General features: G+C 43.0%; 2 protein-coding genes across 7 annotated transcripts in view; one reads left to right on the plus strand and one right to left on the minus strand.

The window, feature by feature from the left end:
* Window positions 1–12,704, minus strand: part of MOB3B (MOB kinase activator 3B) — a 199,255-nt gene extending 186,551 nt beyond the window's left edge. Inside the window, exon 1 of one of the 6 annotated variants that reach the window (XM_049624031.1) lies at window positions 12,445–12,704. The gene's annotated coding sequence lies outside the window, so the exon portion shown is untranslated. Of the gene's footprint in view, window positions 1–7,632; window positions 7,734–12,431 lie in introns of those variants that run through there. The other 5 variants (XM_049623984.1, XM_049623932.1, XM_049623770.1 and 2 more) reach the window with 5 other exon arrangements.
* IFNK (interferon kappa) lies at window positions 6,701–8,022 on the plus strand. The gene is given in 3 exon segments (XM_049623689.1): window positions 6,701–7,387; window positions 7,389–7,996; window positions 7,998–8,022. Coding segments are annotated over 3 exon segments (651 nt in total). The 5' UTR covers window positions 6,701–7,369.
* Window positions 12,705–22,834: the final 10,130 nt, after the last annotated feature.

Here is a 22,834-nt window from a genome sequence, read left to right on the forward strand (position 1 = left end):
ATGCTAGATGGACATGTCCATGTAGCTATCTCACGGACAACTCAAAGCAACTCATTTATAATAAAACTCACCAGTTGCTCCCCTAAGCTTGCTCTTCCTCTCATATACTATCTCTTAGTCAGCAGTACAACCATATACCTAGTAAGAAAACTGGGCTCTTTCCTGGACTATTTCCTCTTTCTTACCCCTTGATTCCCAATCAATCATCAAGACATCCCAATCTTACCTCCTAGATAATTCCCTTCTGTATTTACTATCACTGTCCTAATTCAAAGTTCCATCAGTTCTTGCCTTTCAAGATTCCCCTCAGGTAACACTGCCTCCAGATACCTCTGCATCTGTGTTTTCTGCCCTCGAATCTCTGGAATCTAGCATTGTGTCTAACATGTAGGCAACAGATGATGATGAAGACAATGACCATGATGATGACAATGATGATAAGGATCATTTGTTTACCACTTGCTATGTACAAGGCACCATTCTCAGCAATTTTTATATCCACAGCCACGTTCTATGGTAGGTTCTCACCCCTATTTAGAGAAAAAGTACAGAAAGTTTAAGTGACTTTCTCAGAGTTACACAGTTCTACCAAGAGGATGCTAAACGGATCTGAAATTCAATTTAAATTAAAATACACTCATAAGGGGAAATAGTGAAACACATACCTATTTGTTCAATAAATTTTTATTGAACACACACTATGTGGTGAGCACTGGAGGCACAAATAAATGAATACATAAACACATTAACTACAGACATGGGGAAAATCTCTCAGGAAATTCATTCATTTCTCTAGACCAGAACTGACCCAGGATTCTGGGAAACGAGTTATTATCCATAGAATTCTAGGTAACTTTGAGAAATACTAGGGGTGGCAGACTGAACTCAGGGTTTCCTCCTCTAGTATCGCCTTCCCCACAGAGCTGAGAAGCCCTTGTGAAGTACCAGAAAAAGCTTCAGTTATGGCCTCCATTCCTGGCCTCACAGCAGTGCCAGCCTCCAGCCTCCTCAATCCCCTCTTCTTTGACTGCAAGAGGGCTGCTCCTCTCAGTCGAGGCAGAGAGAAGCAAGTTCTCTGCAAGCTGGTAAAGGTTTATTACTTTGACAGCGTTGGGTCAGAGGACCTATGTCAATCTGACTTTCCCAAGTAGCACTGTGACCTTGGGCAAGTCACTTCACCCGTCTGACCCCAGAAGCCTATCTCTAAGTGTCCTTCCAACCCTACATTCTATGATTTAGAGTATATACTTCAGAGCCTACTAAGGGCAGGGATCTTGGCAATAAGAGACCCTTCCCCTATCCCCCTTGGCTACACAGATTATTCCTGGACACTACCTGCAAAACCAAGCATTGCTCAGATACTAAAGAAATCCTAAAATTTGGGGTATGTGATTATTCTGTCAGTCTAAGAAAAGTCCACTTAAGTTTTCCCAAAATAATGCCTTTGTTATTCATAAATGTCAGGAAACCTATGACCACATGCAACCTGACAGCAAGTAAAAGAAGACCTTGTCCTCATCTCTGCAATGGCAATTGCTTTTTAAAATATCTATCCAAGACAAGATGACCTCTCTGTCCATCACATTACTCCACTCTTGCCGTTTCTTCCCAGACTACAGGCACTCCTGGATGTGGTCTGGGAAGAAATCCACATTTACCCAGTGAGTAAAGGGGAGGATTATTCTGGAAGGTGACAACTCTCATCTGAAATGTTTACTACCATCTTGGAAGTGAAAGCCCCATTAGGGTTTGAATGGACCAAGCGAAAAAAGGATACAGGTGGAAACTGTTCTGGTAATCCCAAAACTGAGGGTAGGTTTTATTGATGGTGAATACTTATTTACTTACACATTTATTTCACATGGTAAATTTCTTTTTATCAGGGATCATTTTGTAAGAGCTAAAATTGTTTCTGTGCAGAAGTTACTACATGCATCATCTACAGCTGGACTATAAAAGAGATCCAAGGATAAGTCTGTCCAAAGAGCCTCTTTAAGGGTGATATGATAAAAACAAAAAACAAAAACAAACAAAAAGAAAACAAACAAACAAAAAAAGCTATGGGGAGCATCCAATACAAAGAAGTGGCAATACTGGAGGAAAGAGGGGGAAGGAATGATCTTGAGCCTCTCAGCAGTTTTGCTTACATGGCAAACGAGCAAATCATAAGAAATCACAAGGCAGTATTTTGTTCAACAAACATTTAGTGTCTTTATGTAAGAGATGCCATGAATACAAGACTGAATAACTGCCTGGAGGGTTAGATATGTGAGTCACCCAAACGACTTAAAACTATGTGATCCCACTAGACTAGAGGTATGGCTCTGCTTGTGACCTAACCAGCCACGGGGAATCCCAGAAAAAGAAGCGGAGGTTTGAGTCGCTACCCACCATTCTGTGGACTTCTCAATTTTCCCAACACCCGACATTGTCCTCCCAAATCCCTAACTGAACCACCAAATGATTTCCCTGTCATTGAGACATGGCTTCATTCTTTTACTCATCCAACAAATAATTACTGAGTACCTACTTTGAGCCCGGCACTGTGAAAGGCACCAGGATCTGTTTGATCCAGGTCTAGTGACCCATTTATCCCGGGCCTCATATTCATGAAGGGTTTATAACATACATTTGTTAGATTATACAAGTGATATCAGATATATAGTGACAGATACACTTACAGGATTAAACTTCAAAGCACATTATAATTTTTATAATCTTGTTTTGGCAATTTTCAAAAATATATACAAGTCTCCCCATGGTGACATATCATCCACGGAAGTTATCCAGGTCTCTCTCAATCACCATGGGTCCCACTGGACATTCAAGAGAGGACTGCAAACAAGCCAGCTGTTACACTGTGCTCACAGAACTTGGTGCTTAGTGGGGAAACAGTTATCAAATAAGAACACACATCCAATGAATAACGAGTTATCCAGGGGAGGAGAGTGGCATGGCGTGAGGCTGCACTGGCAAGCAGAGTTTTCACTTTTAGCTGAAGCATTTGAATTTTTACTATAAAGACATATATAAAGACACATGCCATGTGCTACTTGTAGAGTCATTATAAATTTCTACATCAGGCACATCATGAAAAGAACAGCCAAGAAGGGGACTACAAGACCATGAGAGAGGCTGACCCCAATGTGGGAGGCACTGAGAATGAGCAAAACGCCAAGTTGGAGCTTCAGACTTGGTCTGGAGCTCAAACAGCTGCACACAACTTTGTGGTGACCATGGAGGAGGTGCTGCCAGGCATGGGTGCAAGGCTCCCCATCTCAGAGCTCTCTCCTGGGCTCAAGCACCTTCTGACCCCACAAATGGAACGAGCTTTCAGCTATTGTGTAACATGGATGATTGATATGTTACTCGCACCTTGGTTTGAAACTTGCCTTCTCATGGAGAGCAATAAATCTTACCAGAAAATACTAAATGCCCCTGAGCTGAATCACAGCAATCCTGTCTAGACTGAAATGTCTCATCTTCATTTGTCAAGCAAATTGTGTCTTGACCATTATTGTGCACCTGGTAAGCCCCATTGGCTTATACAGTTCCATCAGCAACAGGGCAGCCCCTGCTAAACAGCTTTCTCTCTGAGGAAAGCCTGGCCACATACAAATGATCTCAAGGCATGCTAGAGAAATAAGAGCAAATATCATGGAAACATCATTAGGTATATCAACACACTGACTGCTGATGGTAGATGGAACAGTCCAATTCTGTACCAGACAAATTTGGGGAAAAATGTTTCCTTACACTGTTCTTTTTTATTTTCCTGATGATATTTTGAGATATACTCACATGGCATGGCTCTTATAAAACAGACGCAAGACCAATGACTGATCATCCAATAATGCTTCTGATCAGAGCAATTGTGTGTGTGTGTGTGTGTGTGTGTGTGTGTACGCATGAATGCACACATGCAATACTTTCTTAGTGTGGCAGGTGCCTCTTTGGAGCATGCAGTTTTTAGGGCTGTGTATACAAGTAAAGTCAGCACAGAGTAATGCAACTGAATGTACCTCTGCACGAGGTAGACAGCTAGCTGAGGAAAAGTTTCCTAGAATGGGTTTCATGTCTTAGTTCTACTCTAAGACCTCACTGGGAATCTGTATGGTAGAGAGGGTTACTAGGTAAAATATGGGGCACCTAGTTAAATTTGAATTTGGGGTAAACAATGAGTGATTGTTTTTTAGTATAGGTACTTTCTAAATATTGCACGGGTGTTATTTTTATTTGCAAAATCAGGTGACCCTGACAGCTGAAGAGGGGAAGACATGCATGTCAATCACCTTTGTCATGAATATTGTCACCGTCAGCATCAGTTAACATTTACAGCACATGGGGATGAGGTCCATGCTATAGGGAAGACCTATGAATTACTCCTGCTGCCTAAAAGACTCAGAATGTACCTACTTCTTCAATTGTGGCCTCCTTGAGATCATGGGCTATACCTTACTGCTCCATCTTTAAGACCAGGCCTGGTGACTGGCATGTGGTACTAGCTAACAATACAGTTTTGAATAAATGAGGATATGGTATGGAACGGTTATAAAAGGAAGAAATACGGGGTGAGCAGGATAAAATGACAAAACTGTACATGGCAGAAAATACAGGGAACCTCCAAATCTGCAGCCACCTCCATCACCTATGAGAAGAACCTCTTAGCAGAGCAATTCAATTGAACAGTCTCTTAGCTTGGTCAGTAAGACTGAACTGTCTCGAATAAGTGCAAAATAGTCTAGGCATTCTGAGTGGGTAGGGGAGGGGGAGTATGCAAAGCTGGGAAATCAACACTTATACAATTATCCATTTTAAAACATTTTTTTAAATGTTTATTTTTGACAGAAAGAGCATGAGCAGGAGAAGGGGAGAGGGAGAGGGAGACACAGAATCTGAAGCAGGCTCCAGGCTCTGAGCTGCCAGCTCAGAGCTCGACGCGGGGCTCAAATCCATGGACACCTCATGACATGAGCCAAGTCAGACATTTAACCAACTGAGCCACCCAGGAGCCCCTACAATTATCCATTTTAAAAAGCCATAATGAAGGGGACAAAGCACAGTAAAAGCCCACAAGAGGGACAAGCAGTTCTGCCTGGGACAGTGTAACAAGTTTTAGGTAGAAGAAGTTACGTGAAATACATAAGCAGGTATGATCCTCAGAAGTGCTTTGTACTTTATAGACTCTGTATGTATGTTTAATCACAAATATATGTAATATATAAGCATACATACTATTATTCAAAAGTTGCAAGAATAGTACATTGAACTCCCACATACTCTATATTATTCTATGTAACTGGAACTGAATCTTCAGGCAAATTCATATTTCCTTTGGAAGTACCCTAGAATGGAGATGTTTAAATAAATAAAGTAGTACATACTGATCACATTGCAAATACATAACAATTTTTCTTTTTTAATGTATGTTGTTTTAAAATTTGTTTTACCTTATTAAATAAGAAATACTTGCTGACTACAGAAAACTAAAAAACAAAAAAAACAAGGTCATTTAAAAAATGCAAAAAATAAAAATCACTAAAAATAAAAATTATTTTTCTAGTCATAGAAAACATTTGTAGCATATACACTTCTAGATTTTTTCTGCACATATATGCATATTAGGTATTTAACAAATATGCTATCAGATTCTATATACTACCATGTTAACTTGGTTTTAAGCTACAAAGTAAATTTATCCAAGTGACCAAATATTTAATGCTTGCACAGAAATTTTCTACTGATGAATTACTTAACCAAACTACCTACTGCTACACAAATTGTTTTCAGTTTTTTAATGTGATAAACTTCCTGACAGCTAAGTCTTTAAAGATGTCCATCATTATTTCTTGGGGATGAATTCCCAGAGGGAGAACGTCTGAGTCAAACATTAGACACATTTTAAGGCTTTTGATGCATATCATCATTTTGCTCTCTAGGAAGATTGTGTCAACTTATAGTGTTATAATTATAAAATATAAAAGGGCTCATTTTCCAAATTATTTTTCCAAGTTAGTCACCTCATAAAATCTGTGAAATCAGAATTTGGAGACAGCACATGTAGAGTAATATAAGTAGCAAGTTTTCTTCTCAGAGGAAACCTGTCCAAAAAGCCATGATTTAAAAAAATCCCACTTGTCCACAGTTTGCCTTTGGTCCAACCAACTGGTTTAGATAAGAACTTTTAAAGTTAAGTTTCTAAAGTCTGTCATATTTGTGGAACTGTGTCTGCTTACTATTCTAAAATGACTTTATCAAAAACGAATATATTTCTTTTTTAAGGTGATAATTAAGCCAGCCTTGTTTAATGACATCCCATTCACTTTCCTGGACAAAGGAATGCATTTGCCTTCCTTTTTCCATAACCATAAGAAGGTTATTTTTGGTCAAATAAAGTGAAAACCATAAATGGTGGATAGCTATCATTTTCCAGGTAATAGTGGTCCAGGTGTGAAGTACCTCCTCAGGGAAAAGCAAACAGGAACAAACAAAAACCTTCCCAGCATCCAGAACCTCCAAATAAGAAGAAAAGATAGCCAAGCAGAAGTTTTAAAATGCTGCCTAAACCATACCTAAAAAAGGAAAATGCATGACACTACAAGAGAAAAGCTAATGAAGCAGAAAAATACTTCCCACTATACAACTCCCTAGAGGACTATGACAGGTATCAGAGGTGTGTGAAATGTTTGACAGCCATGGGAAGCACTGGTTTGGGTTTAACTAAAGGAAAGGATAGTTGGAGAGTGCCAACATTTTCTACTGACAAAAGAAAACCAAGCCAGCTTTCTCTTCTGTTAAGTTCCATGCTCAGTTGACCAACTCTGTTTTCATCTTTTCTGAGACCCATGAAAATAGAGTAAAAAGAGAAAATATCCAAATATAGAAGCTGAATTTAACAAGATTAGAAAAACCTAAACTATGTTATGTTCTGGTAGACTTGCAATCAAATAATTACAGTCATTTGGTCAATGTCTGATTAGTTCAATGAGAGAAGATGTTTGGCTATATGGCCAGATACCAAAAAACAAAACAAAACAAAACAAAATCATTTTTTTAAAGGATCACTCTCTCTACGTAATAATCAATCGTGTTATGACAATTTTGTAATACTGGGATAGGTCATCCAAGCAACTAAGGAAATGGTAATGCTTTGCTCACTTTAAAGAAAAAAAAAAAATCAGCATTTCCAAAGTTGGCATAGTCACACAAAGTCAAAACAAGACTCAGAGGCAAAGGAAAGGGGCCGAAACCCTGAGAACCATAAAATGACGAATGAGAAAACTCCTCCCCATGGAAGATATTCAGGTATATAAAAGGCACATGATGGAACACTTAAGACCTAAAACATCACTGTCAATCTTGAGTCTGGATGTTTAGCTTAGGAAGAAAAAAAAAAAAAAATGAACACTAAGCCTGATGTGATTCAAAAGTGTTTGTGGCCTGCATGCCTTGTAGGTCTGTTCATCCCTGGCGCCCTCTCTCTGCACTGTAACTTGCTGCATCTTCACCTGAGGGAAGTCACCTGGCAAAATCTGAGACTTCTGAACAGCATGAGCAATTCATTTCCTGTAGAGTGCCTAAGAGAAACCAGAGCTTTTGAGTTGCCCCAAGACATCCAATCACACACCCCACCTGGGAAAAGGTACCTCAAGGAGGCCTTCTACAAAATGTCCACACAGGCCTTCAACATCTTCAGAGAGTCCACCACCAAATCCACTTGGAAAAAGAAATACCTGAAACAAATCCAAATCAGACTTGATTGGCAGATGCACCACTTGGAAAAATGCTTCGAGGAAGAGGAGAAAGGGAAGGAAGACTCGAAACAGATGGAAGAGGATGGGATGGGCTTCTCAGGAGCTATGGTCTCCCAGGTGAGCAGCCTAGAACTGAGGAGATATTTCTATAGGATGTACAACTTCCTGAAAGATAAGAAATACAGTCACTGTGCCTGGGAGATCATCCGAGTGGAACTCAGAAGATGTTTCTACTACTTCTATAACACTACTACTCAGGAAGAAATAAGGTATATTCTTAGAATTAAAATTCCATTTCTCTCCAACAGCTCCTTCTCTTTCATCTTCTTTTTAAGAATTATTGGGATATTCTCCATTGGAGTGGCGGTGATTTATGCAAGGTTTAGAGTCTCTAAAGTTGGCCTTGAGACATCAGCTACCTTTCCAAGAGAGGTGATGCCAACCATCCCCTGGGTACCCTGAATCTTGTTAGAAAGTTCCGAAGTCAGTTCTAAAGGAATGAGATTCTCTTCATGTTCTTCTACTGTTTTCTTCCCCATTCCTTGTGCCATTTTGTACTCGCTTTGCTCTACTACCTTTGAACTTCACCCAGCCAATGGCTAGAGGATGTAGCCCAGAGAATGTTGCAGAATGTAACACCTCAATGACTTAATCCTCCTGCTGCCAAGGCTGTTTATTCTATGAAAATTTAGCTTGTTAAAGGAGCTTACACAAGCTATCATAAAGTTAAAACCCTCCCTGTCTCCCCCTGTCCTCAACAAAAAAATGAAAAAAAAAAAAAAGTTGAAATTCATGGCCTATTTGCTTCTCAGTTTGGTTTGTTTGAAATGATACAAAGACTTTATTATTTTAAGAGAATAAAGACCCCCAATGATATTAGATGGTTGAACTGGATGGCCATTAAGCTCTCTCATTCAACCTTTGAGAGCCAATGATTGACTCTTGCTGCATATTATTTGATTTGGAAGGCACAGAAAATGTTGCAGAAAAGTACAGTATCTGCCTTTCATTGTTTTTCTGTTTTTTAATGCCTGAGATAAATTACCTACAGTCATACTTCGCATTGATTTTCACATTGAATTTTCCCAATTAGAACGCCACTTTCTGCCTGTTAAGTAAACTAGTTATAATAACACATGACACTTTACTATAGTTTATTTTTTTAGAAGTTAATTTGTATCCAGATTACTTAGATTATTTACCCAAATTTTCTTGTGTGATCCTTCATCTGTATTAATTCATCATCTAGCTGAAATTAATTTTCTCTTCCTCTCTCTCCTCCACCCCATTTCAGAAACCTGCACCGTCAAGCAAGAATTAACATAGAGATTTATGGCTACACAAATGCACAAAATGTACCTGGTTCCACCCTTCGGAAACCTTCCTGCTATTGTTTCAAAAGCAAGCTACTAAACTGTTTAGTTTCAAGATTCATTCAAGTACAGGGCTCAAATGGTAAAGCCAAATAGAGAAAGTCTTAAAAAAAACTGGGGTAAATTTCAGCCAAAAATTAAAAGTTGTGGATTATGACATACTGGTTACCAGTGGAAGGAACACAAATAAAATGAGTTAGTAAAATCCATTTAGTAAAAACAACTCCTCAACAGAGTTGTTCTAAATGAAAAAAGGGGGGGGCATAAACTGAAGAAATTGGGGCATGCACACTATGAAGCAGTAAGTATACACCTGGCATCTTCCAAGAATTTCTCTAATAATGCTTTTGCACAGTCTCCCTAATAACTGTACTGAGATCATGTCAATTATTGTAGTAATTTATGGCTGCAGTCTTGCCAAATGTCTGCCATGCTGGAGGGAAGAAAATTGGAACTTTGAGTTAATAAAGATTATCTGATTACATGGGCAGGGTCAGAAGTCAGAACAGTATGCTTTTATTAAAAGCACCTCTAAGGGACAACAGGAAAAATGCTTAATCTCATTTGTGATTAAAGAAATGCAAAAGACAAGAGCATACTTCCCTCCCATAGGTCTGGCAGAAATAAAAACAGCAATTATAACACAGAGTGTGAGTGGGATGCAGAATGCAAGGAAAAAAATCCTCTTGTATCTTGTTAGAGAGAAGGTAAAGCGGCACACCCTTCCTACAGGACGCTATGGCAATCTTAAATATCCTAAAAATTGCATTCAACCTAGCCGTACTATCTCCAGAAATTTATCCAAGGAAATCATTGGATAAGATTGTCCACTGGAGCCTTGCTTATAATATCCCCCTTCCTTTTGTCTTCATTTTCACTTCTCTGTATTTTTTTTTTTCCTACAGTGATTTGGGGGAGGGAGGGTAGTTAATTCTAAAATTAAAGAAACTGTACAAGCTTATCTTCCACTACAATTATCCTGTTTTCCTTACTGGAGTAGACCAGGACAAACACTGCCCTTACACTTTGTTAATGATGCCTTTGGGCACTTCTTGGGCAACCCAGGTCCGCCTTGTTGCTCTTCTCCTGCTGCTACTGTGCAAAATTTCAAAGGAATCCTTCCTTATGCATCATTTTCATAATGAAATGTTTGTAAAGAGCCTTCCAGTGCTTCAAAGATTTTGCTTTTTGTTGCTGTTGTTGGTACCACTGGTAATATCCAGCACTTTCTGGAAGTGCTCTGTGTCCACCTTCCAGATTTAGCAGTCGACTTTGTATTTATTTGTTGAATGTAAGTCAAATTTCTATTAGGTCAGGTAAAGGATAGACTCTTAGAACTGTGGAGAGCCAAGTGCACAGCTCCCACTTAAAATGCTTGAGTGGGTACATAGGTCACAAGTGTTCGGAGGGGAGCTTCCTCCCTACCCCCTCTTGGGGGAAGGGTCAAAAGGTAGAGTGTAATTGAGTCTCCTTGGAATAAGGACGAGTGGACCTCTCTCAGAAAAAGCTGGCAACATCACTGTATGTAAAGCTATGAGCATGTATAGGTTCTAACAGGTGCACAGGCTTGGCCTCCACTCACAGGCAAAACCACTCTCCCTTCACCCTTTCGGTGACCCCCCCCCCTCTTCTCAAGAGTAGCTACTTTGCTTTGACCTACTTCTTTAATACTCCCCAGTAAGAAGAAACATGACGTGTAAGCATCTAACTTGTGAGGGAAGGGACAGAAATAGGGCCACCCATAATCTACCAGGCGCACCCCCAGGGGAACTCGGAGGCAGTCCCAAGCTACTGGTTCGCAAGGACTTGGAAGTCTGGACGCTTTCCCGGTGGCGTCTCTAAATGCTGAGAGGGGACCTGGGATTTAGACATGGGAAGCCCTCCCCCAAGTCAAAACTCCACGTTTAATCTGGACGAAGCCACCTAACCACTATTTCTAGGCAAAGTCTCGAGGCTTCCCGGGTTATTTCCTTCTCCATCCTTGCCTGTCCTCCGGCCCTTGGAAACTCGCAGACCCCAGAACCTCGGCATTCTGCCCACCACAAGTGCCCCGACCCTGTGCCGCTGCCCTGGAAGCGGCCCAGCCACAGGCCTTTAGGCGATTTAAATCCACTGGAACTACTGAAGGACACCCTGGTCGGGGGCGGAAGGTCGCTTCCAGTCTCGGGAAAGCGGCACCTCTCCGTGACTGCGCCCTTCGCGGCGCGCCTGGGCTGAGATCTGAGAAATGCGCCCCGGGCCACAGTCAGCCGAGGAGGCGGGGAGGCTGCAACTTTCCCTCCGCCCTCTAACCGCAGGGCCTGGGTGCGGCGGCCTCGCGGGGGTCAGGCTCCTCTCCTTCCACGGTCGGGATCCTCAGCGGGAGGCGGCCGTGTGGGCTGGAGGGGGGGGGTGGCGGGCGGGTGCAGGGAGGACACGGGGGGCGTCCTTCTCTCCGCGAGCCCCGCCAGATGTTGCAAAGGCAAACAATAGGGGAGACGCGGAGAAACAAAAGGCCATTCGTCACGATCTCCACGGGCTCTGTGGCGTGGTCCCTACGGGGAGGACGTCTGGGAGGCGGTCAGGAAGGTGGGTGAAGGGGGGAGCCAGAGGCGATTGGGGGTTCCCGGTACTCACTTGCCAGGCAACGGGGGTCGGCCCTTTCCATTCCGAGAGGGGTCCCGAGGCAAGGAGGACCATCAAAGGAAAGTTGAGGGCTTTTCACCTTCCTCGGCGCGGGGGAAGGGAGGGGCTGGATTCCAGATGTTTGACAGTTGTTGGCCCAAGGGGTCGGCAGGGTTTCGTCCGTTCTTTCCCCACCCGCACCCTCCCCGGAGCTCGGACGGCGCCGGGGTCGAGCGGGCCGGCGGAGCGGGCTTCCTTCCCCCGCTCAGCCCGCGTGGAGCCTCCGCACACGCCCCGAGCGCCGAGCTCCGGCCCAGGCGCACTTTCGCGAAAGTTTGTCTTCCCGTCCCCCCGCGGCCTGACACGCACGCTGCAGCCCCCCGCGCTTCGGGGCGGCTCCGGGACGCACTTGTGCCCCGCAGGGAGACCGAGGTTACAGAGTCTGCACAGTCAAGGCCCCGGAGCCCGGGCTGGGGACTGGACTCCCGTTCCCGCCCGGGAAGGGCGCGAGAGGGGCCCGCAGGGGCCGCGACGTGGGGCGGGGGTCTGAAGCGGATCCCGGCCGCGGAGCCGCCCACCCCCCGGTCCCGCTGCGCCCGCCCCCAGGTGCGCCCCGCACCCCAGCCCGCCCGGGCGCCACCGGGGCGAGCAGCTGCCGGGCGGCGCCACCTTGCCTCTCCCGGCGCGGGCTCTCACTCACCGTGGGCTTTTACCTTCAGCCCGCGGCCGGGTCGGCTCCGTGCGCCGGGCGGGTCAGTAGCAGGCGGCGCCAGAGGAGGAGGGTGAGCCGGGGGCCAGACGGGCGACGCTGGCGGATCCACGCGGCGGGCAAGGGGCGAGCGGCGAGGGGCCAGCGCGCGCGGTCTCCAGGAGCGCGCGGGCGAGCGAGCTCGGGGCTAGAGCTCCAGCCGCTGCTCCCAAGTAGCCCCCACAGGCGCCCCGCGTGCGGCTGTGCGCGGGGACGCCGAGAGGGGACCCCTGGCGGCCGCCCGCGGAATGGCAGCTCCGTGGGGGAGAGGAGTCAGTCAGGTCGCCTGGAGGCTCAACTTGCCTCCTTCAGAGGTGGGGAGTGGTCGGGCTAAGCGGGCTCCCCACCTTGGGGAAAAGAGGATGGTCTTCTCACCAGGGCGACAAGGGAGATACCGGATCAGAAAGGACGCGTTCAGGGTCCACAACGGCCAAGGCACCTATAAAGGGGGAATCACCTTCTCCAACGTTCCCTGACTTGTTGAAAAATACTGACAGAGGGGAGCATTAATCGTTGGAAAATACTCTGAGATTGTGGCAGATTTACTAGAACAAACTGGGAGTAGTGGGATGAGCATAGACTTTGAAGCCCAGTCACCCCTGAGACTTTCTACTGTGTGATCTTGATCTGTGACCTCTAAACTTCAGTATTCTTCTCTGTAAATTGGGAAAGCAATATCTACCTTGCAGGGTGGTCTTAAGGGTAAAGTAAACATAGAAAGTATTCTTAATAGTAGGAGTCATTAAAGATAAGCTTCCTAGAGAAAATAATGTCTTATGGGGCGCCTGGGTGGCTTAGTCGGTTGGGCGTCAGAATTCAGCTCAGGTCAAGATCTTGAAGTTTATGAGTTCAAGCCCCGCGCAGCGGCCCTGTGCTGACAGCTCAGAGCCTGCTTCAGATTGTCTCACTCTCTTTCTACCTCTCCCCCACTTGTGCTCTTTCTGTCTCTGAAAAATAAATAAATGTAAAAAGAAAATAATGTCTTCCACATCTTTTATACCTGTTATATAGCACCTTAATACATATTGATTAAGGAGTACCAAATGTTGAGAAGTACCAAATTTTACAATTCTGATTATACACTTTAAAGACGTATGGAACTATATTAATTAGAAATTAGGATACGTGAAGAAAACATCTTTCCCCCAAAAGTGGTTTCCATGATCACTAAATGAGAACCTCGAAAACCACACACATCTTCTGCAATATCCAGTCATTTCTGTAATATTGTAAATATTGTAAGAAATATTCAATAGTCAAATTGTGATGGTCTAACGATATCAGGATTAAATGATTCCATTTAATTCTGTGTCACTTGGGCAGTGCAAAGATGTTGGAGATTTTAAACATAATACTCAAACATGGTGGGGGAATGGTTAGATACAAATATACAGCCACTAAGCAATGATTCTGTTTATCATTGAGTAATGCAATTTCATTTCCAAACTGCCTCAAACCCTAGTCACTGGTTTTAAAGCTCCTTTTGTCCTTTTGGCCTCATGGCAATCGGAAAGCTCTTCATCATCCAGATCAGGATGATGATGTAATCTTAATTACCACAGTTTACCTTTAATTTTCCTTCCCTTTCATTCACTAGTCCCTAATTGGGAAGTCTGTTGCCTGCCTAACAGTTCCCATTGCAGGATCTTTTCTGTCCTGCCAGCAGAGGAAAAATGAGGTTTCTTGGCTCAGAAACTAAAGCAGAACATTGAGATCCAACTTCTGCCCTTGGAGATAGGGCTCATGCTCCAGGACACAGATGAGCTGGGCATGCACAGGGCGCAAAGGGTATTTGATTCTAATCAATAAACATTAATGGAACTGGCTCCGCCTCTCTCTTTGGCCATAGGGAAGAGAGGCCTTTCATCTCAGTTCCGTCTCCTTAGTGGCTTCTTCTCTGGGGAGGAATGGTAAATCTTGTGATTGGGAGAGAGCCTTCAATACTTCCTGGCCAACTTTCATCAGTGAGTGGGGTCAGTGTGATGAATGGTGCCCCAGCTCTCGCCCCGTCGCTGGCCCAGCTTCTCTGCCTGTGACCTAGTGGGCTGGAGAAGGATGGCTCAACCTTCAGAATCTTCTCTAAAGGACCAGCATTTGGATTCCAGTCTTCTTTGGTCCTCTTGTGTCTTTGTCTGTTCAGGCTACTGCAACAAAGCTTGGGGCTTCCAAACAACAGAAATGTATTTCTCACAGTTCTGGAAGCTGAGAAGTCCAAGATCAAGTTGCCAGCCAATTAAGGGTTTGGTGAGGACCTGTTTTCTCATAGACAACTTTTCACTATGTCCTCACAGGGCAGAAGGGGGCAGGGAGCTTTCTTAGGCTTCTTTTATAAGGACACTAATCCCATTCATAAGGCATCTGCCCTCATGACTGATCATCTCCCAAAAGCTCCATCTCTCAATACCATCACACTGGGGGATAGGATTCAACAGATGAATTTGGGGAGGACACAAACATTCACTCTGTAGCATCCTGGGCTACACCTCATTCTCCAATCCAGCTTTTATCAGAGCTCTGCATAGGTGTTATATAGCAAACTGGCTCCATCATGAATTGAACAAGATACCATTTCCCAATCGCTATTATTCTTTATGTGTATAGTTCTTTGCTTGAGGGACAGCAATCTGAAGGGAAATATTGGATGAAGGGAAGGATTCAGGTACCAAAAGTCCATCCAAACTATACCCATCCTCTCCCTCAAACTTGCTTCCATGGTTGTTTTCCCCATCTTGGTGAATGGACTCTCCAACCTTTCATTGACTTAAAACCCTAAGCCACGGAATCATCTTTGACTCCCCCTTTTGTAAATTTTGTCTATCAGCAAATTTCATTGGCTTTATCTTCAAAATATTTCCAGAAGCTGACAGACCTCTTTCCACCACCTCATTCCAAGCTACAAACACCTGTACCTTGGATTACTGCAATAACCTAACTGTCCCCCCGCCTCCACCTTGCCCCCCATATGTGCTATTCTCAGTAGAGCAGCCAATGTGATTCCAGTAAAAGTTATGTCATATATTGTCACCCTGCTACTTCAAATCCTCCTTGGGCTTCCTGTCTTACTCAGAGTAAAACTAACACAAATAGGCATCCCTTTATCTCTGATCTTGTTTCCTCCTAATTTCTCCATCACAAATTCTGCTTCATGCACAGTACCTCTTTCGGTTCCCAGGAATGCCAGGTAAGTTAAAACAGAGCCTTTAAACTTCCTGTGACTTCTGCCAGGGACATTCTTTGCTCAGATTCTTCACAACTTACTGCCTCCCCTCCTTCAGCTCCTATTCAAAAGTTACCGGAGTCCCCCTCTTTCAACTCCACTGACAATTATAATCACCTTCCCCTTCTAACACTCCCTATCCTTCTTCCCTGCTCTGATTTTCTCCACAGAACTTATTGCCATCTGATGTACAATATATATGTTGCCTGTCTTAGTTTTCTGTTTTCTGCCTGTGTTGGTTTTCTATGGCTGCTGTAGCAATGGACCACCAACTTAACACACAAACACAAACAACACAAACTTATTATCTTATAGTTCTAGAGGTTAGACAGTTCTCATTAGGCTAAACTCCAGGGGTCAGCAGGGCGTCATCCCTTTTTAAAGTCTATAGGGGAGAGAGAATCAATTTCCCTGTTTTTACTGGTGTCTAGAGGCTGCCCACATACCTCAGCCTGTGGCTCCCTTCCTCCTTCTTAAAACTGGCCACGGCAGTCAGGCCCTCATTTTCATCACTATGGCCTTTCTGCTTCCTTCCCTCTTCAATTTATAGAGGCCCTTGGGATTACACCAAGCCCATCCAAATAATCCAGGATTATCTCCCTATGTTAAAGTCAGCTGATTATCAACCTTAATTCCATCTGCAAAACCCAATTCCTTACAGGTTATGGAAATAAAGATGTGGACATTTTGGGGGGGGCATTATTCTGTCTACCACACTGTCTCACTCTTTCCACGAGAATGGAAATTCCATACTTCATGGATTTTTATCTGTTTTGTGTATTACTCTATCCCTTGACTAGCTCAGTAAATGTATAGACACTTGCTATGGGCTAACTTATATCTCACCTCCTTCTGCCTCCCAAATGCATGGGTTTAAGCCTTACCCCTCAATGTGAGTATGTGGGTATTTGGAGATGAGGTCTTTAGGAGGTAATTAGAGTTAGATGAAGTGATAAGGGTAGGACCCTCATGATGATATTAGTGGCTTCATAAGAAGAAACAAGAAAAGAGAGATTGTTCTCTCTGCCATGTGAGGACACGGGGAGAAGGCAGCCATCTGTAAGCCAACAAGATTCTCACCAGGAACAGAATTGGCCAGCATCATGATCTTAGACTTCCCAGTCCCCAAAACTGTGAGAAATAAATGTCTATTGTTTAAGCCAGCCAGTCTATGGTATTTTGTTATCCCAGCCTGAACACACTAATATGGCACTCAAATATTTGTTGAATTAATTAATGACGAGAACTCATTCTAGGTATTGCAAATACTTAACATCTTCCTAAGCTCCGAAATAATGGCAATTTAAGCAAAGCAGATGTGTGTGTGTGTGTAAAAGATATGTATGTACCTACAATATGTCAGGTACTTGCTGAGTACTTTATGTAGAATATCTCATTTAATTGTCACAAAGTCCCTAAATAGTAAACACAGGTGAAGAAATTATAGGCCAGAAAGGAGAAGGAATTTACCCAAAGTCATGCAGCTAGTACATCATGTATGCAGGTTTTAGACTTGGCAGTGTGACTTAAACCCATAGCAGAAACTCTACACTCCTCTGCCACTGTCATGCTGCAACAGGCCACCCTGGATCTTGCTCTTGATGTGCTTACAATCTAATAAGATTGACAAGAGAATGACAAGAGAAATATACCTAGCAATAATACAAAGAAGACTATGGGGGGATAGTATAAAAGAGGCCAATATGTTGCTGTAGAGAATAGAGACAAGAAAGATTAATTTGAGATGGTGTTGACTGTGGGGAGTTTCAGGGAGGAATGTGGCATTTGAGCTGGATTTGATGGTGGACACTGTTGGGAGTTAGAAAAGTCACTTCAGGTGCATAGAACTTAGAAAGATCAGGAAGGGAGAAAAGTCCTAGATGTGTCCTGGAAACTAAGGTTAATCTGGTTGGTATGGGCACTACCTGTGCAGTTAGATGATAAGGGCTGGGATCCCAAATGCTGGGCTAGAGATCAAAGGAAATGTAACGATTTTTGTTGTGTTATTAGTGGAGAAAGTTTACCTGAAGGAGCTGCCAGAGCAATGCCTGAAGCTATAACTCAAAAGGCAAGAAGAAGGCAAAAATGAGCTCTTGCTGGATAAAATGTTTTGAGAGGCTTCTGACTCTGTTTGCCACATTATAAAAGGGCAATTGTGGATCTCTCACTCTAGGTCCAGAGCACAGCCTCATACATCTTAGACCCAAAATGTTCTAAAGCGAACAAAAATAGATAATGAAAGAAACTGGGTTATTCCCTGGCCTTTGGACAGTTTTTGCCATTTTGATTTCATAGGTGAAGTAACTAAGCCTGGAAGAATTGACTTGCCCTGGATTACACAACCAAAAGATTGGGACATTGATTTTAGGTCTCATGACCATTGCTGCTATGTCCTGATACAGCAGTGGAAAAGGCTCTAAGGATGTGTTTGTCCAAGATGGAGTTGTCAGATTTTAAGCTGTTTCAGATAAATCTCTCCAGGTAGCTGTGAAGCAAGTCTAAGGATTTTGGATGGAGGCTCCCATGATTCTCACTTCCAAGTTCTTCCAGGGAAAAGAGAAAAGCCAAGACCACCTGAAAGATGCATTTTAGGGAGACAAAGTGGCATGGTAATTATTAGCTGTATCTGTTACCTCATTTTATAAAATGGGGTAAGTAATATACGTGGTTGTATGGATTCACTGAAGGGATGCATGTAATGTGCTTAGCACAGTGCTTGTTTCTGGAGCACACCACATCTTTTTCTTTCCAGCACATAGTTCTCACATCACCCTCACACAGCCCCTCTCTCATGAGGGTAAGAGACCCTAGCCCTCAGCACTTATTACATTCCACACTAAATCTAGAAGCCTCACTATCCCTTGGGATGTCATCTCCTAGAACCGGGAACAAGAAGAGAATATTTCTGGGTACTTTGATGTAGAATTAGTAACATTAACTTTCTTTGCCTAAGTCAATGCAAATTACTTTCTATCATTTTCAGTTCATGCTTTATGCATTTCCTGTAAGAGGAAAGCCATGCTGGTCTTCAATGGTGTAAGAGAAAAATCCCAAAAAGATTCTGTTGCCAAACCACCTCATTATAGCTTCCACTGAGAGGGCACCAAAAGAGCGGAGGGATATCCTAAGAGTGTCACCATAGTAACATCATAACACATTGGAACAGAGTAAAGTGGAGGCAATGACTTGCATAGTCATCGACAGACATAGACTCACAGTCATATTGTTCTAGAGAGCAGTGCTCACTCAAATAAGATTTGTGGGAGGGTCTTCCTATTAATTTCAGTAGTCTGATTACCCAGTGTCATTGTGTGCTAACCATGATTATTACAGGCAGGTTACTAACAAATAGCAGACATTCTCAGAGTCGTTCTTTTCATACGAAGCAATGAGAGATAACACAACTGTCTACTTAACAAATCTTCAAAAGTAGGGCACACTTCCTCCTCATCTATTTTGATTTTACTTTCAAAAGCTTGACTAGTCATGATCCTGGATATATTGTCTCCATGTTTTATGAGGCATCTCTGGGTCCTGAAAATGAATGCGCATGGCTCATCCTAAGCACCAAAATAATGGCAATTTAAACAAAGCAGATGTGTGCATATGTGTGTGTGTACAAAAGATATGTATAATATAGAAATATATATGGTATATATAGAGATATTTATATAAATTTTTATATATATCTGATATATATATATATATAAAACTTTTTAAGCAATTTTGAACCATGACAGGAATCCATGTGTCCAGCATGTTTCCTGCTAGCATAATTCTTACCATTTATGATGACACTCGATGTCTATAATCATTTCCTCTAAAATCCACATTACATCAATCCCATTTTGGAGAAGTGGAACTGAGGCATGAAAAGGTCACAGGGTTTGAGGTCTGGGGAAGACCTGTGACACTGTTCAAAGTTGTATCAGTGCAGTGAAACAAGAGGGTGCAATTTGGAATCATTATGGACAATGGCCTGCCTTCAGTTCTATAGGAATAAAGTGAATGTGCTTTCCTAAATTATTTTTTTAATTGATTTTATTTAAATGAAATTGTGATCTCTCCTCCTGCTCTTTAGATCTGTTTGTATTTTTCACAGTGATCCAACGTCCTTGCAGATCTCCTTACCAGAATGTGTTTTGGGGGGGGACGTTGTTTGCTTTTTAAACCACTTGAAAAATGACTCTTCTCAGGAGAGAAGCATGATGTTTTTGTTTTAGTTTGACACAAGCCACATGTATAGTACACTTGTGGTCTGCCTCAGTGCTGTGAAAAACGGAGAACAATTCTTTTCTAGGAATTGTCCTAAAACAGGTGTTTAGATGTGATCCAAGGAGAGTTAGTTGCTGGGAGAATCAGAGTCTAAGGTAGTCTTGTGTAAAGACACCATGGCCTGGCTCCCCCAAACCAATTTGAGAGAGACTTCAACATCTTTCTAAAATGGGGAAATCAGACTGTGTGCTCAATGGGTTTGAGAAGTGAAAATCAAAGTGATTCATACAGAAGGGGATAGGAAGACAGAGAAGAGGCTTCCAGCTTGTATACACCCCTTCCTCCTCCAAGTAGGAAAATAAAGGGGATCTCATATGGACTTTCTTTTGAAAGGGGAAAAAAACACAGCTTTACTGTCTTTGTGATCAATGCCCACGACCATGCCCAATAAGTCACTCATTAACTCCCAACTGCCATGTATGGAAAACCAAGAAAAGTCTTTGTGCCTCCTCAACTCTCCTTGAATATCTGTGGAAAGAAATGAAAGAAGTAAACTGTTCCACTGTCCGACTGAAGGTGACTGTTAATGAACAAGGAGGCTTTCCAAACCACCCCCTGCCTTCCTGGCCTAAAAAAGAAACAAGATTATCCTTTTCACATCCTAATTAAGGCAAGACACAGAAATGAGGGGATCACTTGTCCTGCCCTACTTTAGCTTCCAGCTGTTTTACCTACTCAAGACCCCATTTCCTCAAGATTCCAATTAGATTTGATACACTGCTCAATACTAATTTCCTCCTAAGATGCTACTTCACAATTTGGAAGGCCCCTTGGGCTAAATAATTATTGACTTCTAAATGGCCTCCAGCCAGTTTCAGATATGATAGTGTTTCATGTCCAGTGATATGAAAGACTTGCCTTGGGTATTGAACAGCTTCGATGATGCTTTTCCGGGGAAAAACATCTCTCTGAAAGGTTTTTAGAAAAGTTTTAGTTAAACTTTTTCCCAAGTCTTACTAATGCTCAGGTAGAGTCTCTATAGAGATGAATGGATAATTTCCTTCCTTTTATTTATTCTTTTTCTTCCCCTCCCCATATCCCTCCCTCTTTCCTCCTTCCTTTCTTTCTCTTCCCTCCTTTGTTAGTTTGTACCGAAGAGGACTTATAACAGCTGGGTAACTCAAGGATTTCTACCCAATGTCCTAGAAGAACAAGGTTTCTACCCAATGTCCTAGAAGAACAATTCTCCTTTTCTCTAAAATGGCATTACACTTTCATCCCTTTTCCTTGTCTTGTTGCGTTCCTGTGTTCTGTTGATCTCGGCAGATGCTAAACTAGGTTTCCATAGGTTTCCATTTGAAGTTGCTCCTCCTGGCTGCTCAAATTGTAGGCAGAGTCAACATCAAAAAACAAAATGAAAGCACAAGTGAAGAGTTGGAAGGACCCCCAAGACCTTTGTCTCAGTGGCTTGCATAGCCCTACAGCATTTACTGGAGATGGACGGCAGGGAACTCATATTTATCAAGCACTTGGAATGTGCTAGGAATGATGCTGGGACCAAATACTTACAATGACCAAATATTTACAATGACCTTGGTATGATTACCACCCCCCCCCCATTTTAGACATTGGGAAACTTGTGCAGGACTCATACAGGCTGCCTATCTTATTCTCAGTCCCCATTTGTCATCACCCTGCATCCATCAGCTCTGTGTAAGAACTGAGATTAGTGTTTAAGGATGGAGTTTGGTATAGAAAGCATCCCTGGTTCCCTCGGTTCCAGTGCATTTATAGTGGCTGGCTTCCCATATCTTAAGCACACATTAGGTGTAATTTCACTGTCTGCCTCAAGACTTCCCACAGCTGTGGGAGCTTGCTCAGCCCAGGAGTGATGCCAGTGTCTGTGCTGCAGGGAGGCTACTTAAGGCCCCTAGGGACAATGAACAGTGAATGAGAGCCAGTGAATAAATGCTCCGTCCTCTTATCCTTGAGATGGACAATGACGGAAGGCATTCTTTACATGACAGAGATCCAAGTCCCAAGTGGCCAGTTGATATTTCATCCTTATATTGGCTTTTCCTGCTTCTTCTCCCACTCATCCTTTTCTCATTCCTGCTTCCTGGGCTAGATAAACTAACTGCATCAAGTCTTTGCCTCAGGCTCTGATGTGGGCGGGGGGGAGTCAAAAGCAATATTTGGGGTCCTGGTAGGTGGCAATAAGGCCCACCGCGAGTACCATAGAATAAAGGAGAAAGTTACTGTTATGAGTCCTATAGGAAAATAAGCCGGACTAAACTAGAGAGAGGTCCTGAAGCAGAGAACACAGTTCCAAGCCGGGAACTCTAAAAAAATGTTCCCTTAAGTAGAACTCTTTGAGAAAATATATGCAAAGTGTCATTAAACTGCCCAGAAGGAAATAACATCAAAACATTAACTGGTTTTCTCTTCTGAGTAAATCTTCAGTGGAAGTTCCTCTGATCTTCCTCACTTGTATTTATTTATGTCTTGACTTCCCCCCTGGGGAATCTCGATCCCTGTCACTGGAGATAATGACCATTTTTTCCCTCTCCTCAAACTAGGTAGAATAATACACTTAGCCATCATTCTCTACCTAGAAGGCAGCACAGCTTGTTAGTTCAGAATAAGCTGTGGGTAATAGGTCAAGCTCCAGTCAGCTGGGTGACTTAGTATTGTCAAGTTTTGCTACATAAACAATGGTGCGAATTCAGTGGCTTAAAACCACAAAGGTTAATGTCGTGCTTGTGCAACATGCTTATCTTGGGTTGATGGGGGTGTTAAGGGGACTCTGCTCCTGTATCTCCCACTGAAGGACCCAGGCTGTGGGGCTGCCATGTTCCAGAATGTTAATAGTCACTGTGGTAGAGTTAAAGAGGGCAAAGCTCTCCAGCCTTCTGTTTGAAAA

Source organism: Panthera uncia, chromosome D4, assembly GCF_023721935.1.
Source record: "Panthera uncia isolate 11264 chromosome D4, Puncia_PCG_1.0, whole genome shotgun sequence".
NCBI lineage: Eukaryota > Metazoa > Chordata > Mammalia > Carnivora > Felidae > Panthera > Panthera uncia.